The sequence below is a fragment of the Neovison vison genome, chromosome 11 (assembly GCF_020171115.1).
Source record: "Neovison vison isolate M4711 chromosome 11, ASM_NN_V1, whole genome shotgun sequence".
In the NCBI taxonomy this organism is placed as follows: domain Eukaryota; kingdom Metazoa; phylum Chordata; class Mammalia; order Carnivora; family Mustelidae; genus Neogale; species Neogale vison.
In genome coordinates this window covers 209,681,782-209,708,504 of record NC_058101.1, presented here as the reverse complement: position 1 = coordinate 209,708,504, position 26,723 = coordinate 209,681,782, and the positions used below count along the sequence as shown (strand labels likewise).

General features: G+C 46.6%; 1 protein-coding gene across 1 annotated transcript in view; it reads left to right on the top strand.

Annotated features, from left to right (window-relative positions):
- CSMD1 (CUB and Sushi multiple domains 1) overlaps positions 1-25,969 on the top strand; it is a 732,674-nt gene extending 706,705 nt beyond the window's left edge. The window contains exons 55-65 of the mRNA XM_044225749.1: positions 2,000-2,173; positions 2,584-2,757; positions 4,356-4,429; positions 7,327-7,438; positions 9,110-9,289; positions 10,581-10,625; positions 13,097-13,258; positions 15,015-15,127; positions 15,903-15,990; positions 22,638-22,770; positions 25,731-25,969. Of these exons, the coding sequence (XP_044081684.1) occupies positions 2,000-2,173; positions 2,584-2,757; positions 4,356-4,429; positions 7,327-7,438; positions 9,110-9,289; positions 10,581-10,625; positions 13,097-13,258; positions 15,015-15,127; positions 15,903-15,990; positions 22,638-22,770; positions 25,731-25,890 (1,415 nt within the window). The 3' untranslated portion in view covers positions 25,891-25,969. The remainder of the gene's footprint in view (positions 1-1,999; positions 2,174-2,583; positions 2,758-4,355; positions 4,430-7,326; positions 7,439-9,109; positions 9,290-10,580; positions 10,626-13,096; positions 13,259-15,014; positions 15,128-15,902; positions 15,991-22,637; positions 22,771-25,730) is intronic.
- Positions 25,970-26,723: the final 754 nt, after the last annotated feature.

Sequence of the window (26,723 nt, the reverse complement as noted above, 5' to 3'; positions counted from 1 at the left end):
GTGTAAATATAGGACTTTCAAGTCAGCTGAGATGCTGATCATCAAATAATGGCAGAGAACCTAAGTACCCTGGTGTTCTGGGGGGTCCAGCTGCCGGGACCGAACCTGCCATGGGAATATAGAGGTGGTAAGAGAACATTTATGACTCATGCGGTTGGACTTTCCAGGGAGCGCAGGGAAGGCTGAAGCCAGTCTAGTGACCTGAATGGCAGATCCGCAGGGGTGGGCTCTGATGGTGATGGAGGACGGGGCCCAGTGGAAGTTGTCCATAGGCAGGGGTCTGCATGGTTTGGACCCCTGTGCGAGCAATTGCAAGCAACACACACAGGTTTTCTTCTCAGCTGAGCCAGAGTGGAGCAGGAGGGCCACAGAGAGAGCTGGGACATGAACAGGGCTGGCCCCATACACGAGTGTGGCACCTGGCTCCTTATCGGCCTAGGATCGAAGACAGTGCTATGGGAGTCATACGCTAGATGCTGGGCAGTGGTGTGGTCATCGGTGGGCTCCGAGAGACAGATGGGCTTAGGTTTCACAAGGACAGAGCTTGGTGTGAGCCTCAGTGAGAGCCCAGTGCTCAAGCACACGGCTTCCTCTCCCTTCTGAGGCAGCCATGTTCTGGGACCCTGCTTCCCTCCCACTGGGGTTAAGGATCACCGTGTCACCTGTCCTTCCACCTGCCATATTAAAGTGGCACTATTGCAAAGCCAGCACTGGACAATGTTGACTTAAACTCGCAACGTAGTGTCAGGAGGGCTCTACCCATCTGTTGATGTTGATGTTGATGACAGCGGCCCATACAGTTGTCCATTCTCTGGGATATCTTGTGTTTTTGTCAACTTCTGTTTCCCTTTCTGATAGGCAGGGTGGATGTCATTACCTCCATGGCCAACCAGGCCCTTCCAGGGGAGACCACTCTCACCCTCTGAACTGGCCTCAGGCTTGACCCGCCTTCATGCCCTGTGTGGAACCATGTGACTCATCACTACTCTCGCCTGGAGCACGGTCCACTTGCTTCTCCTGTCTAGAGCACATGTTTCCCACCCCCTCCCATGTGCATTCTCAGAAACATTGGCTGAGAACATGCCTGAGATTAAGGGCACTGGAAAGGCCTGTTTCCAGCTGCTGGCTGTTCACGTGTGATTCTGTGTGTGATTGTGTCTTCTTCACATGAGGATGTGTGAGTGTGAGTACACAGGAGAAAACATGGGTGAGGACATACGTACAGCTGAGTCCTTTCTCCTGCTGCCTTCTGTCACTGGCACACTTCCTCCGGAGTGGGTGAAATCCAGAAAGCTCCTAGCTCTCCCAGGAAGATGTGTACAGTGTTCCCCAGCGCCCTGCACTGTAACGGCCAGACTGGGAGGGGCCATGCAGGGCCAGCATGAGCTGCTGATCATCTGTAAGAACCGCACTCATCTCTGTGGCCCCTCACAAAGTGAACGTCAGGCTCAGGGACATTGTACAGCAGTGGCTAGGAGTATAGCACAGAACCTCTGTAACCATGTAACTGCCTAGTTTTTAATGACTCAGCCAAAGTTTCAACAGTCTATATCTCCTAGATCTTATGTGCTGTCTTTAGATGTGAAAAATACAGGGAGTTTACCGTCTGTGCACATAAATCCAGAAGGTTGTGCTCACACTGCATGAGTGATTTGTCCTCTGGAGCCACCATGAAGAGACACGTATTAAATATGAATATCTCTTCCTTTCTTGGCCTTGTATCTACTGAGAAGGTCATGTTCAATCCTGCTTTCTCTTACAGTGGGGTATGCTGTGACTTGGCTTTGCTTTTTTGTACTTGATCTAAATTAATGAAGAAATGCTAGAGAAAACTTTTATTATTTTCATTTGTTGTCTTCCTCAATCCTCCTCTTATTGAAAGAAAACAGCCCGACCTAGATGTCATTTATAATTTGGGTGAAATGAAAATGTGCGTCATGTGAGGGTTGCAGCAGGGCAGAGGCCCTGGACATTCAGTCCTGTCGTTTTTTGGAAACAGCTGTCATGTGCGGTCAGCCGCCTCACGTGCTGCATGGAAAAGTGGAGGGAACGGATTTCCGCTGGGGTGCCAGCGTAAGTTACAGCTGCGTGGACGGCTTCCAGCCCTCTCACTCCGCCATCCTCTCCTGCGAAGGCCACGGCGTGTGGAAAGGAGAGGTCCCCCAGTGCCTGCGTAAGTCTTCCGGCAGTGCTGGCTCCTGGGGTCCCATGTGCTGGACCCACGTGAGTGCTTTCCAGTCCCTGTCATTGCTGGCCTGAAGGAGGCCAGGGGCTCTCATTCAAGGCCGCCTTGCTCAAGGCAGACCCCTCATTCATTGATGAGTTGAATAGTGATACTCAAAGATTTTTTTTTAATTTATTTTTTATTTATTTTCAGCATAACAGTATTCATTATTTTTGCACCACATCCAGTGCTCCATGCAATCCGTGCCCTCTCCAATACCCACCACCTGGTACCCCGACCTCCCAGCCCCCTGCCACTTCAAACCCAAAGATTTTTGCAAATGCCCAGTACACAAATTGGAGAAGTTAATCTGACCCAGAGATGTGGATCATTAGCTGACTCCTTGTTGTCTTCCATAGCCGTCTTCTGCGGAGACCCAGGCACCCCTGCAGAGGCGCGACTCAGTGGCAAAAGCTTCACCTATAAGTCAGAAGTCTTCTTCCAGTGCAAATCTCCCTTTGTACTGGTGGGGTCATCCAGAAGAACCTGCCAGGCGGACGGCACGTGGAGTGGCACACAGCCCACCTGCATCGGTAAGAACGAAGGGACAGCCCCAAGGGTGCTTGGGAATACGGACCTTCTCTCTAATATCTGGTCATTTGTTCCCGTAGTTGTTCCCACAATGTTCCCATAGATCGTTCTCTGTGGAAGCTCTCCTTGGCTACTCTGGTTAAATGGTACAGACCAAATTTGGAATTGAAGTTAGGAGGCTGTTAAAACACCTGCCAGACTTTGTTCTCTTGTTTCCATGTCCCCACGTCAGCAGCAGGTGCATTCTTGCAGGGGAAGACTGTTGTTGAAGATGCTAGGACTGGCCTGTTCCAGAACAGCCACCGCGGGAAAGACAGCCTGGCTGTTGCTTGGTGCCTGTGCCCTCGGTGCCTGTCTCTTGTGCACGGGTCTGTCCCCCTTGAGCCCCTGCACCACCAGTGCTGGAAGCCCTGGGGCACGTACATGCAAAGCCACATTACTAGTGGCATAGATACCAGAATGGTTCATTTTCACTAAGAGCAGATTTCTTCAGACCTCACTGCCGCAGACTCGTTTACTGATGGGCTACTTTTCTTCACCCAGCTGTACTGAGCTGAAGAGGAGATGTTCTGCATGTTTGCAGGAAACAATTAATGATCTATAGTCCTGGTTGTTTCCTAAGAAATGGAATGATTTCTACTTAAAAACAAAGGTGTTCAGAAATAAACTCACTGAAGCACTGTTTTTTGTTTTCTTTTTTTTAAAGATTTCATTTATTTGTTTGAAAGAGATCACAAGCAGGCAGAGAGGCAGGCAGAGAGAGAGGGGGAAGGAGGCTCCCTGCTGAGCAGAGAGCCCGATGCGGGGCTTGATCCCAGGACCCTGAGATCATGACCTGAGCCAAAGGCAGAGGCTTTAACCCAATGAGCCACCCAGGCACCCCACACTGTTTGTTTTTAATAAGAGTCACGCTACTGCTGTTTCATTCAAACCATTGCTACACGCTTGCTATCTTGATACTAAGACAGGCATTCCTCCCTCCCATGTTTCTCTTGAAAACAAATGTTTCCATGGCGGCTAGAGAGCAGCAAATAATTGAAGCTCCATGCTCCTCCTTGCTCAAGTTGTACATGTATTGAGGGGGCAAAATGTGACTTTGGGTCTACCATGTGTCTCAATTTTGAAGCATTCAATGTATTTCTAATTTGGAAGTCTCAAAGAAAATTAAGAAATTGCAATAAGGTGAGGGATGACTAAAAGAGATGGTCATTAATGGAATCCTTAATCTAAGGGATCATAATCATTGAAGACAGTGTATCAGGAAACAGCCAATAGAGTACGTTGGACCAGAAAATGGGAAGGACTATTCATTCCAACACAGAAAATAATACACAGAACACTTTAGAATCTGGTAAAGGACTAAGGGGCAATACCTACAGTGTGGAAGGAAGATGAAAATAGCAATTTACTTTAATTTTTAACTTTCATGCAAAAATGTCATACATTTGTCAAAATATAATTTTCTCAATTTTGTAAGACATTTTAGTAAAAATATTGGAATCCTTATAATAATAATATCTGGCACTTTTCTTTCTTTCTTTCTTTCTTTCTTTCTTTCTTTCTTTCTTTCTTTCTTTTTCCCCCTCTATGTGAAATTCAGACCCTGCTCATAATTCCTGCCCAGACCCTGGTACTCCACACTTTGGGATACAGAATAGTTCCAGAGGATATGAGGTATTCCATTTTTATTGTACTGTGTTTCTCTCTAAGTATAAAATAGGGACAACACCTGAACATCTGTATGTGTATGCCCCCTGTCTGATTCATGGTATATTTCTGAAACAAATACATCCAGAGGGGATTTCTGCCTGAGGTTTTAACTGTCAGAATTGGGATAGAGGGGTGTATCTTCATTCACACAGTATCAATTGCCGTATTAATTTCTATCTGAAAGTTTGCATAATTGGGTGCTTTTTGTCTGCTGAAATGACACAGAATTCTCAAATCGGAGTGACTGGTCACCAAGTAGCTACACAGAAAAAGCCCCTGCTTAGTGACCTGATATGGGAAAGGAGTATTACATTTTCGAGTCAAAAACTGGAGAAGATGCATGTGGGCCCTTTAGCGTACACTTACATTGTGATGTTTCTCTTCCGTATGATCCCTCTGTATGAATTACTATGAATCGCTTTTGACGTTCATTTGACTATTTAAATAAAATGTACATGAATGCAAAAAAAAAAAAAAAGTACATGAACACTTTAGGTACTATTAGAGGAATACCTAAAATGGAAGGTAATGAAGCCTGAAACAAAATGTTTGCACCATCTAAAGTGATCAAATGACTTCAGAGCTGTATGATGACATGACTTTGAAAGCCCCAGTGACATATGTATAGTGCTTTCAAGTTAGGGACCCCATTAATTCAGAACAAAAGACTTCTTTCTTCAGCCCCTTCCCCCCAGTCTCTACTGAAACCTAAAAATTCTAAGACCTAAAATTCTCATTTGGTTGGCTCTAACACACATTGGTTACTTCCTGACGGCATTCTTACACCCTACAAAGGAAAGTCACAAGGGTGCCTAATGAGTTGAATCTGGTGTATTTGATATCAGGTCTCAAATATGGCTGAATCCTCAGGTAAAGGCTTTCTGGCATGTAGAACTGTAATGCCACATATATGGGGTTCCTGGGAGATACTGCATGTGAGTTAGCTCTTGCCAACTCACCACTGGTTTTGGCACTTCTAGATCTGTCCCTGCAGAGCCCATGTGAAGTCAGCATTTGCGGTGACTTCTTCCAGCAGCCTATCCCTGCCGTCCCCCTGCCGTCCCTCTTAAGACAGGAATAGGGACGGATAAACTTCTCATGCCCCTTATAACAAAATTAAGTTACACCAAAAAGAATGATACATTGTATCGAAAGGCAAGATTTGCTAACAAGTTACAGACACAGATGCCATCTTTTCAAGAGGTGCTGGACACAGTCAGGAATCTCCTCAAAATATTTTTTTTTCTTTCTTGCTCATCAGACACATTAAGTTTTGAATATAACAGACTTTTGTTTGTTCCCTTCCGCACCATATTCTGAAACATGCTCATGCAGAGTAAGCCATTTTAGTCTCAGAATATCTTGTGTCCTGCTGTGTTAATTGTGCGATTCAAATGACTACCCTTTTGTCTCTAGCCTTCCACATCCCATCAGTTCTAAACACCAGGTGAATTTACAGTGATCAGTCTGGAGTAGTCAGGGACCTTCTGCTAGGAGATACTTTACTGAGAAGGACACTGTCTTTTCCTCCTACCCCTCCATGAGAGAGGCTCTCCATTGTCTTCCACCAGTGAATAATTGAGCATGTTTGCAGGAGGTCTGATGGGGTCAGTGACATGCGGACAAGGAAATTCGGTGGAGGCTATCCTGACAGGTGACAGATTAACCTTTTCCCACCTCTGAATCTTAAATCCCTTATTCCTTGGCAGTTTAGATAAATTTGAATTTTTTTTTTCTATATAAACCCCAATCCCTACTTTGGGCACCAATGGCAAGAAGTGGCTATGCTTTTCGGACAATCACTGCTCAGTGCAGCAACTATTACCACACGTGTGACTCATAGTTATTCCTCCCCAAATCCCAATGAGGGAAATGAGAACGGGGCCAGATGAGAAAGCAAAGGTCAAGCAATGAAGCGTGGGTCTGTCTCCTCAGAGCAAGAACCAGATGGACTCCTCCCCTGTACACTCACTTGGCTTCATAATTAATGCCTTAGGAAAAGACTTGGTCCCACTCATGAGTGCAGAGGGTACAAAGCTGCCTTTCAGGCACAGACCACCTCTCTGTGAGCTCATTTCTGTGCCCTTTTCTCTTCCCCCAACCTGGTCCCATGTCCCAGGCATAAGTGATCAGGACTTGTTTGATTCCCTTCAACACATGACCCTAACTCATCCTTTACAAACGTCTTTAAAGTGGCCTTTAAAAAAGACCACTGCAGATTTCCCTTCGAGGCATGTCCTGTTAGGTGAGGAAAGCAGATAAACATACAGACACTTCCCGAATGCTGTCTTAAGCCATGTATGATGCCTTCTTGCTAGTCAGGAGCGAATGTGCAGAGAAAGTAAAATTTACCAAAATACCGAGTATTAAGGGGCGGGGGAGGTTAGCTTGCGAAGGTCCGGAGGGAAGTTATTTTATACATGCAGGTGGCAACGAGCAGTTCATGTATCTGAGGCTTCAGGGGAACAGATTGAGTTTTGAGACATTCTAAAATAGAGCAGGAGTTGGCCGGCTCCCAGAAGCATTAGCAAAAGTAATTATTTAATAAATACCAACTGGAGTAGCAGGGAAAGAATGGAAAAGGGGGAAAAATCATCATCACAAATGGAGAGGAAGGCTGAAAGGAAAGAGAAAAAACACGTTTTTGTTACCCAAATAAACCCCTCGTGACTGGCCATCATTCACCGTGCCTAGCGGAGTCTCCTCATGCATGGGACAGTGAACGATGTGAACGACAGCGCCCCAATGCTGGTGAGAAGTACCACTGGCGTGCTGCGCCCTGGGATGCGCTTCCCAGCAGGACGGCTTGATGTCGCCTCCGTCCGCTCTGCCCCAGAGCTAATGCTGGATTTCCTCTGTAGGTTGGAAGCACGGTGTTTTTCAGGTGCAGGAAAGGCTACCACATTCAAGGTTCTACGACCCGCACTTGCCTCGCAAATTTAACTTGGAGTGGAATTCAGACCGAGTGTATACGTAAGTGTTCTTTCTTCCCCCACAGCCAGAAATGGCCTGTTTATTCTCGGATGACTAGGAGGTGTTTACCCTACAGAGAAATAACGAGGAACTGCCCTATTTTTGTTTGTTGGATCTTCTTTGATTCCCAAAATCAGAATTTCTCAGAGTTTGATTCCCTAGGACTGGCAACATCAGCAGCCCGTGCTAGTGTGATAGCATTTAAATTCTCAAGCCGCATCCCAAGACCTACAGAATCAGGAACTCAGAGGCTGGGGTACAGGTGGGAGCAAAGGGCAGGAACAGCAGTCTGTAACTCAGCAGCCCCTCCAGGTGGTAGCGGGGCACACTCAAGTCTGAGAACCTGCCCAAACGGAGACAGGTGAATGCCATCAGTTACACTTGCAAAAAGAAAGCTTCTTAAGCATGCTGTCATTCTTCTAGAATGTTCACATCAGCTCAGGAAAGAAGGGTAAAATGGATCATGGGATATGTCACAATATTAAATAGAAATATCTTAAATGTTATTTTTGAAGTCTATATGAATTGGTCATTCAAATCATTACTTTGGATCAAATTTTATTTTTTGACTTTATCATGAGAAATAGAAGAAATGTTATAGGAATCCTCCATAAGCCAGTATTTCACCCTCTATCCATTTAGTGAGATATAGAATCTTAGTCTTACTGTGTTAAACCAAAAAAAAAAAAAAGTGTTATGAAAAATTATTTTAATAGTATGTAAGATATGATTTTTTTGTGTATTTCTCAGTATTAGAAGTGTATTTATTTCAAAATTATCATTACTAATACTCTAGTCAAGTTACACATGTGATATCACATGCACACCCGGCACGCATATATGTCTGTACGTACACGCGGGAGTCTGGACAGGTTGGCGCTTGCAAGTACCTGGTATCCCTATGCTGGAAATTTACGGAAGTGTAAAATATCTTGACACTGAAAACAATTGCATCTGTAAGTTTTATATTGTCAGCTTGTTTTATAATCATCTGTCGAGTCCTTTGCTTGAGACGTAGGTATGAACTTTATAAAGAAAGAGAAGTTACTGGAGATTTAAACATCACAATGTTATTCACTCCTAAATTAGATTTTCAGGGAAATAAGAATTGATAATATTCAAATTAGGTTCCTAAACATAAATTAAGCTTTTACCAAAATTGACTATTCATTTAACTGAATAACAGATTTCTTACCTGCCATCAGACAAAAATCAAGTCATATTTCTAAATATTTGCCCATTGTGTTTAACTGATAGGACTGGTCTTTTAGGGCAATTAATGTATTATTTATCTTAATAGTATGTTAGAAGTGATTCATTTCAATGCTGTGATTTATATTCTAAATTTCTACACATAATTGATCATATGCACATAAAAGTAGAGAATGAGATTAGACGGATGGATGGGTAGATAGGTAGAAAGATAGATGACAGAGATACTTGGAGGGAGGGACCGCAGAGAGAGCTGAAACATCCCCAGTGCTCAGCATTTTAAACATTGCAGAGAATTGGGGGGATATTTAAAGCTACCGTATTCAGAATTTGGGGTTTTAATTTTGACTTTACAGTCATTTCCAAATTTTGGCATATTTCCTTATTTCTTTAGATGCATGTGCTAAGTCTGTCATAAACAGCGGTCGGTGTTTTCTAATGCAATCCGTGCTGTTTCAGCCCACACATGCAGACAGCCCGAGACGCCAGCCCACGCGGACGTGAGAGCGATCGATCTCCCCACCTTCGGTTACACTTTGGTGTACACCTGCCATCCGGGATTTTTCCTCGCAGCCGGGTCCGAGCACAGGACGTGTAAAGCAGATATGAAATGGACAGGAAAATCACCCGTCTGCAAAAGTAAGTCACCGGTGAGGGAGGGAGCACGCATCCTTGCAGAGCACAGAGGAGCGCCGGCAGCCCACCAGGCTAGCTTCCTGGTGTAAGGCCCACCAGGAAGCCACGTCACTGAAGTGATGTCAGTCACCCCAGCCGAATCTGTGTTCATGTGGTGAGCTGTGTGTGTGAACGTGTGCGTAGACAGTGTTGGGTACAATGGAGGCCCGGTGGTGGAAGCCAACCTGTACATAGTATTATTTGCTATTCACACTTTAAGCCTTGGAGAGAAGCTGTTTGCCTCTAGAAAAGCATTATGAGTTAAAAGGACAGGAATATGCACCATAGCTTTGGAAAATGTATATTTTTCAAATGCAAATGGGCAAATATCGCCAAGCACTGGTAGACATACAAACTAAACTACCTGTTATTTTTAAGACCACGAGCTGTTTGCTGGTGGAATTTACATTGACCTACTCTTTACATAGCTCTGATCCTTTAAATTATGAAAGCAATTAGCATGGAAATGCATTAATTCCTCACAAATTTTTGCAGTTACCAATAAGAGTAATGAACCAGGGTCGGATTTGACAACAGCTGACCTCTCATATGCTCCATGAAACGTTGATCATACAGGCCTCAAACACTAACAGCAGAAGGAAAATTACGGAGTGTGATAAAATCTGTGACTTTAGTTCTCCTTTCCTGGAGCCTCTTTATAGTTATCAAATGAGGAATTCATAAGGCATTTGTGTTTCCCTCGCCCTTCCCTCTCAGAAATGGAAGAAAACCAACTTTAGAAAGGTAATTTGTAGTCTGACACAGAACCATAAAGGCTCAGAGATTTTGAGTTCAATCCAACGTGATAGACCAAATTAAACAGTCCGCAAGGGAAACGATATGGTGTTATTCCTTATCAACTTGTACTTCCATCGATTTGGGCGAGGCCTTGGAAAATTAAGAGGGGTTATGAAATCTTAGCGATTTTGTAGGCCATCTTCCCTTTGCGGCCAGTACTTCCCGAACAGGAGTGAGCACAGGGCCATAACCCACCCTCGTTTGCAAGGCTCTCTGTTGTAACACACGACGCCTCTTACAGCGGCATTGGTTTGCACCAGTAATCTCCATTTTTCCACAAACACGAAGGATATTCTGCTGTGAATACAGGGGTTTAAAGCGGCTATGTATATGACATTCATATTTTGTAGAACCTCAAGAAATCTGGAGAAAGGAAAATTGCATCAATTTGACATTTTTTCAGACTTATTCAAAAATACATGTTTTTGAAAATGATAATTTGTCTTTTTACTTGTAGGTAAAGGAGTGAGAGAAGTTAATGAAACAGTTACTAAAACTCCAGGTTTGTATACCAGAACAGTTCTAGATTTCAATCCAATAAGTGACTTGTTCTCTACTCTGCACAGTGAAACAAGTTTTAACACACAAATTTCCGATTCCATTAGTCCACAAAGGAGTTAATGTTTCAATTATGGAAAACACCAAGTTTATACTGATTTCTCTTTCTTCCATAATGGTGGTTGGTCAAGGGAATAAGACTTGATTAGGAGGAACCCCTCTGGCCTTCTCACATGCCGTCTCGTGCAGAGGGGCTCAGCATTTTGTGGGCAGAACTGGACGTAAAATGTTGACAACAGAATGTGATATAATGGAGAGCCTTATAAAGAGGGTTGCGATTCTTTCTTCTAAACAGGAAGCTAATAGAAATGAAGCCTTTTGACAGTATCACCTGTCCCCTTGAGCAGTAAAAATGAGGAGCTCCAATTTTTTCCCCCAAGTATCTCCATCATTCAGGCATCCTCTGCCTCCTAAAATGTTCATTATTTGTTGTATGTGGTGTGTTGCTAAGTGCATGACACAGAAAATCGGAGAGATGAAGTCCCATTTCCCAAGGAAGATGGGCATGACTCCAAATTAGCTGGCCCATTCTATCTGTTATAAATATAGAGACTATTTTAATAATTCAGTGTGTCCCCAAATTACAACTTAAGTTAACTTTTTTTTAACAGAAATAGAAAACTTATAAATATATAAGGTCATTTCCCTAGTGTTTTCCTTATTCAGGTTTTAACACTGATTTCTTAGGAAGGTCTGTGCTGACCTCAACTGTGGAGACCATTTATGTAATCCTCTTTTAAATCACAACGCTGAGTAATACATGTCTGTCTCAGACAAGGGCAAATGTCCCAACATGATGAAAGGACTTTTTCCAGTGTACAGCATGAAGGATAAAAGCTACTTCTGAAAATCATTATGAATGATTCTAGTCCAATGTCAAGTTCAAGTCAAATACAGAAATCAGTACTCTTTATCCAGGAACATGGTCTTCAGGGGAAGGAAACAATCTGTTGTGGTGGTGGTGTGTTTGTTCTGTTCTTGTTTGCTTATTTTTTGTTAAAGATACGGACACACTCACATACTTTATGTTGAAGGCACATCCATTCTCATCAGTGCCCCTCTTCTCATCCCTTGGGAGGGTCTCGCTAATGGAATGTGGTTCTTTGTGGAGGTCATGCAGCCTAACATGCATCCACATCTGGATGTGGTGTTACACTGCAAACCAGAAGGGCCCTGAACGACCATCTTTGCCACGTTGCCCATGGCCTTATTTGGATACAAACAAGCTGCCTCTGGGACGCTGGTTGTCCCTTACTCTTCCCAGTCAGGCATGACCCACCCAACTGACACACCAGCCAAGACTCTTACCTCAGGGACAAGTACATTAATAGCTTTCTCTGAGAGGGCATGTTCTAATTAGGGGAACAATCTTGACATTATTCTAAAGGGTATTAATTTTGGTAAAGGAAAAGAAAGTCCTTGGGTTTGGCGTTTGAGCCTTGGCCCCTGGAGGGCCACCTATGGATAGGTAGACATGTCCAACATCCCTTATCAGTCATCAGATGTGTTAGATGTCTATGCTGATAATCATAGTTTCTAGCCTATTTAACTTCTCAAATTGATCCTTATTACAAGTTGAGTCTACTGAGAGCCACAGGAAGGGATGACACACTCTTCTTGAACGTGGCTAGGGTAGGTTTCATGGATGGAGCTGGTCTGGGAAGACAGGCAAATGGAAAGGGGCCTATGAATATAGGCCCGGTCTATGTGTGAACTCATCACTAGTTGCTGCAAGTGGATTTGCCAAAAATCATAGGGAGAGATGTATCTTTCTCTATGTACATGACATTTGACAACAGTGGCTCTGACTTCTTAGCGATCTGGGAGCGTTTTTCACAAGCTTGGAGAAGTATGGGTGAGTGGGTTGGGCTCTCCTTGTGAGGTAAAGATCTCTGGACCCAGAGAAGCCCTGTCTTCATGAGCTGAGCTGATGTCCTCTGCTCGCACTTTCAGTGCAAGGTTTCTGGGGCCAGGGGCTCCTGGCAGGTGGTACATGGCAGCTCTCTGAGCCTTCTAAGCTTCCAGAGAGTCCACCTGGACGTTAAAGAAATATCACTACAGGCTCAGCCACCATGTGCTCATTATGGCCCAGTAAATCACCCTTCTGGAGGGAGTACTGATTCACCCTACCCTTTGGCCCTGGCAGGTCCACTCAGATAGGAGAGTTTTGACATCTAAAGTATTCCTCCAACAAATCAATGAACACACATGAATATGCATCTCACAAACATCCTCCTTCTCATGTCCATCCCACGTACGCTGTGAAGGGCCCCGGATCTGCCATGTCTGTCCTCATCACCACCCCGATCGGGGTCACTCACTTGACTCTTAGTACGCCTCTGTGTTGTGAAAAAGATCTCGGCTTAATTGTTCCATGTGTGCTAACGTTCCTCTGGTTTTTCTCCCCTCCAACAGTTCCTTCCGATGTATTTTTTATCAATTCTGTGTGGAAGGGATACTATGAATATTTAGGGAAGCGACAGCCCGCAACTCTCACGGTGGACTGGTTCAATGCCACGAGCAGCAAGGTGAACGCGACCTTCCTGGAGGCCTCGCAGGTGGAGCTGAAGTTGACAGGTAGGCCCTGGGGCGTTCCCTTTTAGGAACTGCAGACTGTAGACGAATACACCTTGACCCTCTCACCCGGGAGGGGGCTGACGTTGATCACGCGCTCCTTAACAGTCCGTTGGCTTGGCACCAACTGCATCTCCTGGGATCCTCTGGGTAACGGGTGGGTCTGTATTCTCCTCTCTGAAGATAACAAAACCAGGACAGAAAATCTCATTATTGCTCCATAGTATGCCCAGGACAGACTGAGTCAAAGGTGTGAGGTTGATAACCAGATATGCCTGTCTCCAGACTTCTTCTTGCAGTTTCCTTTTCTTCAGCTCACGTGCCTCTCAGCCTCTCAGGAGACTTTTTTTTTTTTTTTTTTTTTTTGGTGGGGAGGGGTCATCCCACTGTTAGTAAAATAGCAACAGTTTTGGTTCAGATGCCAGGTGCCATCTTGGGTACTTACATACATTATCTTCCTCAGTCCTACCTCAAGCCTATGATATGGGCATCCGTATCAGTCACGTTCTTTCCTGATAACTGGGCGACGAGAAACAGAGAGAGACCCAGGAAACTCTAGTCGCCTTCCTAAGGGGACACGGTAGATGGACCATCTGAACTCAGGAATCCGAATTTTAGAAATCTGAATCTTGAGGCGACACTCTTAACCACTAAGATGCATATCACCTTTATGTCTACATCAAATGTCTTTTTTAAAAAAAAAAATTCATTTATGTCACTTCTTACCACCATGTATCCTTTTGTACACGAGGGCTGGGCTTTTCCTTGAGTTACCCACCAGGCGGCCCTGGGTCTGAAGGCCAAGAGGCCTCGGACGGCCCCTGCTCTTTCGTTCACCACTGGACAGACGCAGGCTCGACCTTCAGAAAGAATGATGGTGGGTCAGCTTCCCCCATTCTTCCCTGAGACGAACCCAGGATCCTCCCTGAACCTGAACCTTGAACCTGTCTTCTCTGCAGAGAGGACATTCGGGCCGTGTTATTATCCATTTACTGCTTGCTTGTTTGTTTCCTGATTTATCTGTGTCCTCCCACGGGCGGGCAGCTCTGGCTGCAGGCACACCCTCCCCGTCCCTGGGCCACACTATGACCTCTCCTTCCGGGCGACCTTCTTTTTTTTTTTTTTTTTTTTTTTAAAGATTTTTATTTATTTATTTGACAGACAGAGATCACAAGTAGTCAGAGAGGCAGGGGGTGGGGGAAGCAGGTACCCCGCCAAGCAGAGAGCCCGATGCCGGGCTCGATCCCAGGACCCTGGGATCATGACCTGAGCCGAAGGCAGAGATTTTAACCCACTGAGCCACCCAGGCGCCCCTCTGGGCGACATTCTTAAGCTCTCCCTCCAGCCGCCTCACAGATGGCTGGAGCTGTGGCCTTCGAGTCCCTCCTGCCCAGAATCGGCCGGTGACCCGAGCGACACACTTTGTCCGCCGCGCTGTTCGTTTCAGGGTCACCACTCATCCGCAGAAGCAGCAAGATTTATACTTATGGTCTTAATCTCTTTGTCCTCAAACATGAGTGCAATCTGAATTTAAAATGCTAGATTAAAAAAATAATAATATAAATGATATGAGTATTACCTTGATTTCTGGGTGATGGAGATGTTGAGTTTAATGAAATGGTTGTACCCATCCAAGCTAGGAAAAGCCTTAAACAGGAAATGCTTTTGAAGGAAACAGGCAGACTAAAGCGACAATTTAAGAAGAAAAATAACAATTTCTGTTATTATTATTATTATCTTTTTTTTTTTTTTTTGGTAGGCATTTATAAGAAAGAAGAGGCCCACTTACTTCTGAAAGCTTTTCAGATTAAAGGCCCCGCAGATATTTTTGTAAGCAAGTTTGAAAATGACAACTGGGGACTGGCTGGTTATGTAAGTACTCTCTGTGGGGACTGTCACTCAGCCCAGGGCGCTGACCTTTGCTGTCCGTGCGCGTGGAAGAGGACGCCCGAAGGGGACTGCCGAGGGGAGCCGGGCGGCGTCTGCTCCGGTGGCATCTGCTTTTTGAAAACACCTTGTTCCCTCTGCTTCGCAAACATCATGGTCCTTTTACCCCTTTGTTTTAAGAAGGAAGAAACCTTGACAAACAAATGAGCAGTTACCGCTGGGGACAGAACAAGAGCTTAGACCCACGTCCTGTGCTTAAAGGCACATTCCAGCAGGAGTCTGAGCCCAGCCACCGGGTAACCGCTCTGAAAGTCCGAAAAAAAGCTCATTCCTAGATGCGGAGACTTCCCAGAACTCATTGAGATCCTTCTCTGCGAGGCAACCATGTGTGTTCTAACACATTATATGGCCTCAGTGGTGATCACCGGCCAAGAGCTGGGTCACAAAGTGATTTTGATGTCATCTGGGTTATATTCATGGAACAGTCGAACAGTCCCCTGCACAAAGGATGGGTAACCTATGACGATGTTGTAAATTTTACTATTTCTAGTTAAAATGAGATACTGAGAATGTAGATGTGAGTTGAGGTTCACGTAGGTCTTTTCCAGTTTTAACTGCTCCAGTACCCCTGGGAGGTGGGACCGAGGACAAAAATATCTAACTGTGGTATCTCGCCGTGACAGGTACAGCTGCCGGGTGGTCAAGGAGTGCGCCATTAATCCTTGCTGTATGTTGTTTTCTTCATTTTTGTGCATATCAGGTTTCATCAGGACTGGAAAGAGGGGGATTTACTTTTCAAGGTGATATTCACGGAAAAGACTTTGGAAGATTCAAGCTCGAAAGACAAGGTAACTGCTCTTACGTTCTGTGTTTGAAATCAATTGTCTGTTTGGTCTTCCCACGCCAGGGCTGGAAAGTCACGGGAAGGCACATGGACAAATAGCAGGAGGGGCGAGCGGACTTTACGGGGGAAGGAGAAATAAGCGCTATGAACAGCACAACCGAGCAACGCCGGTCTGGAAACAAGAGGCCACATATGGAATAAATACCCTTACCCTAGATAGAGACAGTAAAAATGTGGGGAAAACAAGGCAAAGATGAAACTCAGTTAAAGGATTAAGCCAATGACGTTGCCCTGAGAAAATTACCAGAGGAATTAGGAGTGGCCAACAAACGACAAAACAATCTTTAACTTCAAAAAAATCCATATTATGGCAACAAAGATTTTCCATTTTTCATTTTTAGAATATAAACTTTTTAAGCAGTTATTCTGGGGAACAGTAGAAATGGCCACTGGGGTGCTCCATTTTGGAGGGATGTTTGAGTAGATAAGGTGACTTGATGATACCTGTCACTGAGCGTGTCTGCCTTTGGATTTCAACCAGATGAATGTGCAAATCAATAGTGCATCTCACACTTCTATCATCAAAGAGTTGCTTAAGTACATAATTTGACACAACATGTCCCATTAAATAGGGAGCTAAATTTAATTCCATATTTTTCATTAAGAGGTGAGGACTGTGTATTGACGTGCAGAGATATCCATGACCTCTACAGGAGAAAAAAGTTTACCACAAATAGACAGACGGGTCCTCCCTCCTACCTTCCTCTACAACTTCATTTTTACCTTAGTCCTCGAAGAGAGCAATGTATGAAGAGAAATCGCTAGATGAGGTTCCTATGTCATCCACCAGCTGGTTTTGTAATGTAGGATGGCTTGCAATCTTCTCAGGCCTACTTCTTCAGCTGACATCCCAGTAGGGAAGTCAGTTCTGCCTTGTCACCAAGATTAAGAGACAGTGTGAGCCTTTGCTTTGTGCGGTCTGGACTTCTTCCCTCACAGAAGTCACTGTCGCCCCTGCTGGCAGGGATGGGAAAATGCCTTTCTGTCGGGAGACTAGCACATGGCTCTCTGGCCAGTATAGACCACTTTACTTGTATGCCCCTACAGGCTTTGATACCTGAGCTGCCTTTCAGAGGCACGTGAGTGTAATATCCTGTGACGGTTGTCATCGGTTACTCATTTTGTAAGACTTCTGTCACGATATGGAGCAATCCCAAAGGAAAGGCATCCCAACCTGTGTATTACTACGTATAAAAAAGCATGTGACGTGATGAGTACTGCGTGTCATAGGCAACTGATGAATCATTAAACACCACATCTGACACTAACGATGCACTCTATGTTGGCTAATTGGATTTAAACTTACAAAAAAATTAAAAAATAAAATAAAAAAATTCTTGACCAAAAAAGAATAATCATAAAATACTCGAATTCCACTGTTCCAAATGCAGTGCTTCTAAGCAAAGAGCTTTAAATCAGAAGTCAGCCATGGTGGGTACAGCACTTTAAACTGGGTGACGTTATTTTGAGGCAATGAAATAGAATAAATGCACTGGACCAACACTAATGACGAGTAAAATTTTCTCTTGCTCGGAGCCAAATCCCTGCAGTTCTCTGTCCTCCTTTCTCCCTGGGCACACGCTCTAGTAATTCTGCAGAAGGACGCCCCGGTGAGCTGTACGAGGTACCCCGTGGCTGTCTGGGTTCACTCGTCCGTGGAAGCTGGGCTCAGTCTCGCTGCGCCGTCACAGACCCCCTTGCCCGACACCCTTTCTGCCTAATCTCACAAAACAACGGCTTGCTTTAACAAGTAATCTTTATTCCCATGTGATGAGCAGTTTGTTGTCAGGAAAAGCAGTTTGCCTCGCGGATCATTTGAATCCCAAGCAAGTCTGCCCTTCAGCTAATTAGAAAAGTTGACGCTTCCATATGCTTCCCCGGCGACCATTCATCTCAGATTTGGCTAAACACTTTTTATGGATAAAAATAAACGTCTTCATTGTCTCCAGTCAGTAGATAAATGGGAAGAAGGAGATTTGTAATAAGTGGACACCAACCAAGTTGGGTGAAAAGGACACTCCGAAGCAAAAACAGGTGTAAGAGACCACATGATAGGCTGGCTTCCCCAGGTAAGCCGAATTGTCCGACCGCAACTCCAGGTGTACCCAGACACACACACACACACACACACACACACACAGACAGAATGGAAGAAAAGCAGTGCAAAGTATGCGTCTGAGAAGGGACTTGTATCCAGAACATGTAAAGGGCTCATCTGGTTCAATAACACAGACACAAATAACCTAACTAAAAAATCGGCAAAGGATTTGAGTTGGCGTGTCTCCAAACACCTACGAATGATCGATAAACACCTGAAAAGATGCTCAACATCACGAGTCCTTCAGGGAACGTAAATCAAACCACAGTGAGACGCGCCCCTCCCCCAGCAGCACCAGGATGCCAATGAGCAGACAGACAAGCGTGGCCGGAGTGCAGAGAGATAAGGACCCTCGTACCTCCCAGCTGGCGTGCACCCGTGGTCCAGCCACCGTGGGAAACAGTCTTGGCCGCTTGTCAAACAGTTAATCATGGAATTACCGTGCGGTGCCGCTCCACTCCATGTACGGCCAACAGAGCATGTGTGAGAACATGTCCACGAGAAAACATGGACACCAGGCGCGTAGCAGCATTATTGCTAGTCGCCTACAGCGGGGAACCACTCAGCTACCCGTCCGCTGATGAGCAGGTGAAGAGAACACGGTGTCCGCACAGCCCGGTGGCCTCTTCAAGACCTTCTGCTCATAGGGGGATCCACTCACAGAGAAAACCCACATACTGTATGATTCCATTTATGTGAGGAAAAAGGCAGATCTCAGGAGGCAGCAGCTCAGTGGTTGCTGGGAGCTGGAGGGGGAGGGTGAGGAATGCCTTCCAAGGGACACTGGGTTTCTCTGAGGGGGAACGGCGGTGTTCTCGAATTGAACCATAGTGATCATTGTAACATCGTGTGACTCGACCAAAAATTTTGGAAGATATATATGCCTTATTATTATTATTTTTATGTATGTTTATATTTATTATTGAGGTAGAATGGACACACAATGTTACATTAGTTTCAGGTGCACCGCACAGTGTTTCCACAAGCTTGTGCATTACTCGGTGCTCACCACGATAAATGTAGCCCCAAGACGACATTATTACAATATTAGTCACAATATTCTCCATGCTCTGCTTTTCATCGCTGTGACTTATTTGTTTTATAACTGGAGGTCTGTCCCTCTTAATCTCCTTTGTCTGCTTCCGCCATCCCCCAGCCACCTCCCTTCTGGCAGCCGTGGTTGTTCTCAATTTAAGGGTCTGTTTGCTTTCCATTTGTTTTAGGCTGCACATGGAAGTGAAATCATCTGGCATTTGTCTTTCTCTGTCTGACTTATTTCACTCGGCATCACACCCTCTGGGTCCACCCATGCTGTCACGAATGGCAACAACTCCTTCTTTTTTATAACCGAGTAATATTCCACGCTGCTTGTCTGTACCCATTCATGTACACACACACACACGTCACATCCTCTTTGTGCACCCATAGATTTATGTATATCTTCGGTGCATTATCAACAGTATATGGATTTCTTTCATTAATGATGTTAAAAAAAAACCTGAGTGGACTAGCTTAAAACAGAGGAAGAGATGCCCCCTTCATTCCTAAGCAGAGAAATGTCAGTGAGAAAGGAAGGACCCACGGCGTGAGACTGCAGTGTGTGACTCGTGGGAGCAGCAGCAGTGCTGAAGAGTGTGAAGAGGAGGCCCGAGGGAGGAGGGGGAAGGGAGAGCAGGGAAGGGACGTTCTATCATTGTTCCCGTGTTTCCGTGCTAGCCTCATAACATAATGGTGGAAGTGAGGTCGGAGCCCAGCGTTAGGGGGTACGGTATAACAACGTGGCAGTTACAGATTCTTTTAGGCAATGACTCTACTTGGTAGAATTTATCCTGTATGTTTCAACTCCTACGGATGTATCGCTCTAGGGGAAAAAAAAAAATGTCCTTCAAAGGTAGACTGGCTGAAAAAAATTCTGCCATATCCCATTAATACAACACTATACATCTGAAAAAAATAAATTTAATTCATATGTACTGAGAAAAATTTCAAAGATATATGGTTAAGTTTAAAAAGCCAAATACAGGGCGCCTGGGCAGCTCAGTGGGTTAAGCCACTGCCTTCGGCTCAGGTCATGATCTCAGGGTCCTGGGATCGAGTCCCGCATCGGGCTCTCTGCTCGGCAGGGAGCCTGCTTCCTCCTCTCTCTCTCTGCCTACTTGTGATCTCTGTCTCTCTGTCAAATAAATAAATAAAATCTTAAAAAAAAGCCAAATACAAAAAAATATATCTAGTGTTCTTATTTTTTAGGGAAGAGAAGCAAACATATATATTAATAGCACGTTGCTGGAAGGGCATCAAAAAATAGTTAACCTTAAGAGGAAGACCAGCATAAAGGGCAAAGAGTGGCCCTTTATTTCCATTGTCCTTTATGTTCTTTCTGTTTATATCTTTTTATGCTGTTTTAATTAACATCATGTGCATGTATTACCCTTTAGATTACATAAGCAGGGGTGGATAACTGACATTAACAGCAACTCTGGACAGCACAATAATTCCAGAGTAGAAGGAAGCTTCGCTGTACAGTTTCAAAGACCTTCTTTTATGGCTGTGTTGTGATGCACAGTCTCTTTTGGGATATCCATGATGAGAAGTCCGATACCCATGATGGTGAAAATAGATAGTCTTGACTGTGAATAACAATAGTCACTTTGGTTCATTTAAGCAGAGCACACGTTCATGAGAAGGAGGCAGAGAGACTCACGGAATGCCAGCAGCCTAGAGGACGCTGGGTGGTAGCTTTGCTCGAGTACCATTGGGGGCTCAAGTACCATATGCCCCGTTTTCCACTTGACAGGCCCCGAGTGAGCAGCTCCTGTGTTCGGAGTCCTCTTGTAGGCGCTGGGGATTCAAGAAGAAAGTGAGCCCCAGGCTCCCCGGTACACATATCGGAGCTTCCGTTCTGGAACACACGGGTCGCCGTGAACTTGGGCTGCGTGCCAGGCGGGGGAGGTGTCCTGACACTTAAATATCACAGGGAATTAGTCGACTTGCTGCCACCTGAGGGTAAACCTCAGCTCCCTGTGCAGGGCGGCATCACCCTGGTCCCGAGACTCTGCCCGCTGCTGCTGGACCCGTCACCGCGGCACTTGGTGGTGTGCTCCAGGCCGTCCAGGACCACAGCCACGGGCTGCTTCCCGGCCCCCTCGGGTGCTCTGCCTCTGCCACCCTGACTAGGGCCCAGGCTACCTCCAATGGGGTATGAGATTTAGAGAGAAGCAGTATCTGGTGGAAGAGGCTTCCCTCCACGGCAGGTGGTGGGCGCATCCGAGAGTGAAACACCACGGCTCGTTCACAGGCGCTGAGAAGGCAGGAGCTCAGAGAAATACGGTTAAGATACGCAGACCCAACATCAGTTATAAAGTATACTAGAAATGCAGGATAAAGTACTGGACCCTAAGATGGCAGGAAGTCGCAGGTCCCCACGTCTGTCGTGGGAATGACATCATACTACTGTCACGTTTTTAAGGTGAAAATGAGAATGTTCATGTAAAAACCTACTTAGATGTGTATAATATTTGATTGTTTATTTACAATTATGGTTTGTGGGTTAAAAAAAAAAAAAGAATGAAAACTTCTCTTTTACTGAACAGTCCGTGCATTCCCGACGGATACTTCCAAGCCGCGCCCCGCTTACTCGGAGCGATCCTGCCGCATTCGGAGGCCCGGGTCAGGATCCCGGACACACGCGCCCTGAGTGAGCCCGCGCGATTAAGCCACACACATTTCAAAATTGAGCTTATGAGTGAGCTCTTTAGAACAAACCTTTTTATTTGGCAATAGTTGCTTAATCAGTATTTTCTAACTTGAATTTTCGAAGTTCGCATGCGTCTCCGGGTCGCGCACGCATCTGCTGCCGTGTAGACACGGATTATAGATGCACGGCCAGGTCCTCTCCGTGACGGCCGGGATGCTGACCTCTGCCTTCCGCTCTAAGGGACAGAAGTCGTGTTTCTCACGGTCCGTGTCCCGTGGGAGCCTGCCTGGTGACACTGAGCTGTGGTCTTGCCGCGCGCGCTCAAACGCAAGCGATGTGCGGCCCAGCCCCAGTAACGGAGGCCGCACCGCCGTCGTCGCGTGCGGAGACCCGATGCCGCGGGCAGAGAGACCCGGGGTGTGGACGAGATCTCCGGCTTCTGTCGCGCGGACTCGGTCCGGGACAGGAGAGAAGAGCCGGCGCTTGCCCGGCTGCCTGTGGACGGCGCCGCGGGGGCCTCCCTCGGCTTCGCGCACCTGCTGGTCCGGGTCACGGCGGGCGCCCCCGTTAGCCCCCTCCCAGTCCCCCTGTCCAAGTCCTCTACAGCATCCCTGACGTCGCTAACGAGTCGTTTTCTGTCCCCGGACCGTTAGCCCGATGTGACCGGCTCGCAGAAAGGGCGCCGGGTTGGGGAGTCGCGACTCCTGCGGCAGAGCCGGACCCACTCGCGGGGCCCCGGCGTCGGTGCGTGTCCCTGTGGGTGCGGAGCCTGCAACCGCCGCCGCCTCTTGTCTTCCAGATCCCCTGAACTCGGATCAAGACGCCCCGAACCAGCACCAGGGCACGAGCAGCGGGTCTGTGGCGGCCGCCATCCTCGTCCCGTTCTTCGCTCTCATTTTGTCGGGGTTTGCGTTTTACCTCTACAAACACAGGTACCCGCGGCGGGACCCTGCGCGCGGCGGGGGGGGTGGGGGCGGGGCGGGGCTCGCTGTCCCTGCGCGGCCGCAGACCCCGCACCCGCACCCCTGCATCCGCACCCGCACCCGCACCCCTGCACCGCACCCGCACCCCTGCATCCGCACCCGCACCCCGCACCCCCTGGACCCGCACCCCTGCATCCGCACCCGCACCCGCACCCCTGCATCCGCACCCGCACCCCTGCATCCGCACCCCGCACCCCTGCATCCGCACCCGCACCCGCACCCCTGCATCCGCACCCGCACCCGCACCCCGCACCCCCTGGACCCGCACCCCTGCATCCGCACCCGCACCCGCACCCCTGCATCCGCACCCGCACCCCGCACCCCGCACCCCCGCAGACGTTAAGGAGGCTTGCGCGACATGCTGTCCCCGGCTTTGCTGGCCGCACATTTCCAGCGGCCTTTCCTTGGAGTTAATGTGGATGCCCCCCACCCCCGCCACCAAAAACAAACAAACAAACAAACAAAAAAGCAAAAATGAATTGTGGAGGAATTATGAGTTCTCACACATTTTGTCTTTCTCTGGATAACGTGTGTCCTGGAAGAATATGACATATGCCAAAGTGTTCCAAAATGCTCCCTAGAGTAGTGACGTTCCCTACCTATGATTAAAAAAAAAAAGTCCTCTATGATTCCCTAAAATACGATTAAGGTATGTTAAAAAGTGTTCAACGTCCATTTATATAATGCAGATATTTCTATTTTTCTATTGAATTCCACTTTAAAAGAAGAAAAACTGATATAAGAATTTTTAAATGAATCAGAGAATGGTTTTGAATATGTACTTTCTTATGCTTTTTTAAAAATATATAAAGTAGTAAGAATGTTACTTCAAAATTATATTGCATAGCTGCCCGCACGCACGTCTTCACGTTCTTGTGGTTAGTAATGTACTTACTTAAAAACAAAAGATGAAAGGAATCTCTGATGGCTCTTGATAAAATTATACTTTGGCCCCATCACGTCTCTGAGCGTTTCGGGAGATAAGCCTACACAGGCGTACGTACACGTGCATAAGCCCATCAGCTCTCCTGGTTCTCTCTTAATTTGGAGACAGCAGAGTATTGGGGAACAGTCAATATTTATCGCACTGAGGTCTTTCAACCTCAGACGCTTCCCCGCGGCGTTCAGAACACGGAGCCTCTGCGACAGAGGTCCCACTTACTTGTTTTGTGACTTTGATCCCTTCTTGGCATTTCCACGCCTGTGGGCTGGCGGGCGTTTAATCTCTGCCTGTCTCGCTCTTGACGTGGCTCCTCGCCCAGGAGGCTGTGCTGTGTCTAGAACGCGACACAAGGCTGTCTGACCTCATGGCTCTCGAGAGCCACTCAGCCCCGGGACTGCTGAGTCCGGAGGCTCCTGGAGTCCTCTGGTTCGGTGCCCTATGAGGAACTGGGGCATTTCTGCAGAAGCCAGCCATGCCTCCTCACCTGGGCGTGTCGGAATTCGTTTTCTTTTGAGTTGCTGCCAGGTATCCAGGGAATACACCAAGCTATGAGCTTTCCCTACACGGGCTCCTCACCCTCTACAGGTGTCAAGTTTCCCTCACCAGCGGGCTCTGCATTTCGCAAGTGAAGACCTTGTTCCCGCTCATTTCTGAGGCTCTCTCATTACTGTCTGCTTGGAATTTCTCCTTCAGTCAAGGCCAAGCTCCTGACTTGGGACCCCCACATACCTGCTCTGTACACATCTCCTTCTCCACGGTCCTGGGGTCCCCTCCAATTCTGTGGGGTTTCCCTGCAGTGCGGGGGGGGGGGTGGCTCCTGACCTGGGAGGTGACATGGGCTTTTAGCCAGCTTTCAACTGCACTAACGCTTGGCTGAAATTGTTGATTAACTTTTAATGCTGGAGCATTTTCAAGTTCAATGTCAAAGACCTTCCCAAGTCTTGGGGCAGTTGCAAACTGCTTTTCTGGGGACTGAAGCCTAATTCTCTGAAACTGATACCGTTTGAATTCTCTTTTTCTCAGTGACCATAATGTCAATTAAGAAAATCTGCCAGCAGGTCCCTGAAACAGAAGCATCTTCGAATCCAGTACGCAGGGATGTTTCTGCTGGTGTGGGCATTTACATGAAAGTTCCGTTTTCACACCTGGCATATCTTCTTATATAATTTCTCCTGGAAAAGATTGAGGGGGAGGCAGACTAGATAGATAGCTTTATATCTTTTACCTTTAAAAATCATCCAATCTCTATAGAGGGCACAGCTTGCATGGAGCACTGGGTGTGGTGAAAAATTAATGAATACTGTTTTTCTGAAAATAAATAAATTGGGGGAAAAAAAAGAAAATCAGTCTACGTGAACATAACTGAAATAAAAAAGTTATAAACAATAAAAAAAATCATCCAATCTCTAATCTTAGGTCACACACAGGCATTTCTTTTAATTAGAAAACGTAACCAATAGTTTGAAAAAGAGCCCGATGCCATTTCTGTGACTTGGTCACTGGCTGTGTCATGTCACAAAAAAGCTGGCATTCGGTGAACGTTACATGCAGCGAACCAAAGTCTGTTTCTCTTTTCCTTAATCTGAAGGGTCCATGTCTTGACAGGAAGTCTTGCTTTTTTCTTGGAGTGACTTCCCCAAGGTCATGGAACTTAAAAGTGACAAATATCTAGTCCAACATCCACCCGACTCTGGCTCTTTCCGTTTTGCCAAGAGTATTACCAGGAATCCGATAATTCTTTGATTTTGAAAGAGCTTCAGTGTTTTAAACCTCCTGCAACACCCCAACCACGGACTCTAAGAAAGAAAATGGCCTAAACGTGTGAAGAGGGGCCCCTTCCCCGTCACTGTGTGCCCTCGTGGGCGTATCCCTGCTGAGTCGGAGTGACGCGGTGCCCCCAGACGCCGCTGCTGTGCCTGGGTCCTTGTAATCCGGGTGCTAATCTGTGTTCCTTCTTCCCCCTTAGAACGAGACCGAAAGTTCAATACAATGGCTACGCCGGACACGAGAACAGCAATGGACAAGCTTCCTTTGAAAACCCCATGTATGATACAAACTTAAAACCCACAGAAGCCAAGGCTGTGCGGTTTGACACGACTCTGAACACAGTGTGTACGGTGGTATAGCCCTCAGTGCCCCGTTCGGACCGACTCATAGCCATACCTCTGACGGACGGCAGCAAGTCCTCTGGTGCCATATACCGCCTCCCCCCTTCTCTCGGCTTCGCTGCGCTGATCGTGCCCCTCGTGGGCCGCGTCCACGCGGCGGGATCCTCCAGTCACGTGCCAGAGTCTTCTGCGGATGGGACGGCGCGTTGGCCCGCGTCCCGGCCGGCTCGCTGCGTCTGCCTGCGGTCCCCGCGCGCTCCAGGAAGCCTGCCGCGTCGCCGACAGCTTGGTACTCGCTGTACCTCCCGTTTCTGTGTGGCCGGGAGGCCTCTCAATGCAATCTTCCGGGCACGCGGATCCGTCCTCCGGGTGCGGTGGCAAATGGCAGCACCACAATACACCACAATACGTTGTTCTGGTCTTTTGTTTTGTTTTTGTCTTGGTTTTCTTTCTTTTTTTTTAAACCCCCATGAATATCAATACTCTGGAAAAAAAAAAAAAAAGCTCTCTTGAAGAAGGCACCTTTCTGGCAGACGCACACACCCGCAAACGCTTCACTCTGTCCTTCCCGAGACCCGACTCGCTTTGAGGACTCACAGCTCCCTTCAGTGTCCATTCCCAGGGCCATTGGCAAACTCCCCAGTCAGCTGTTCTAGTGCAGGATTTTTTGATGCACAATTTTTTGCACTAGTGTGTTATGAATGACTGAGTAAGATTCAGAAAAAAAAATAAACTATTTACACAGGGTTTATACACACTATCCATTGTATATAAGCATTTTCTCATGTGGTCCAGCTAGACATCCACCACCCGGCCGGTTAGAGAGAGGAGGTATCCCCAGACACGGCGCA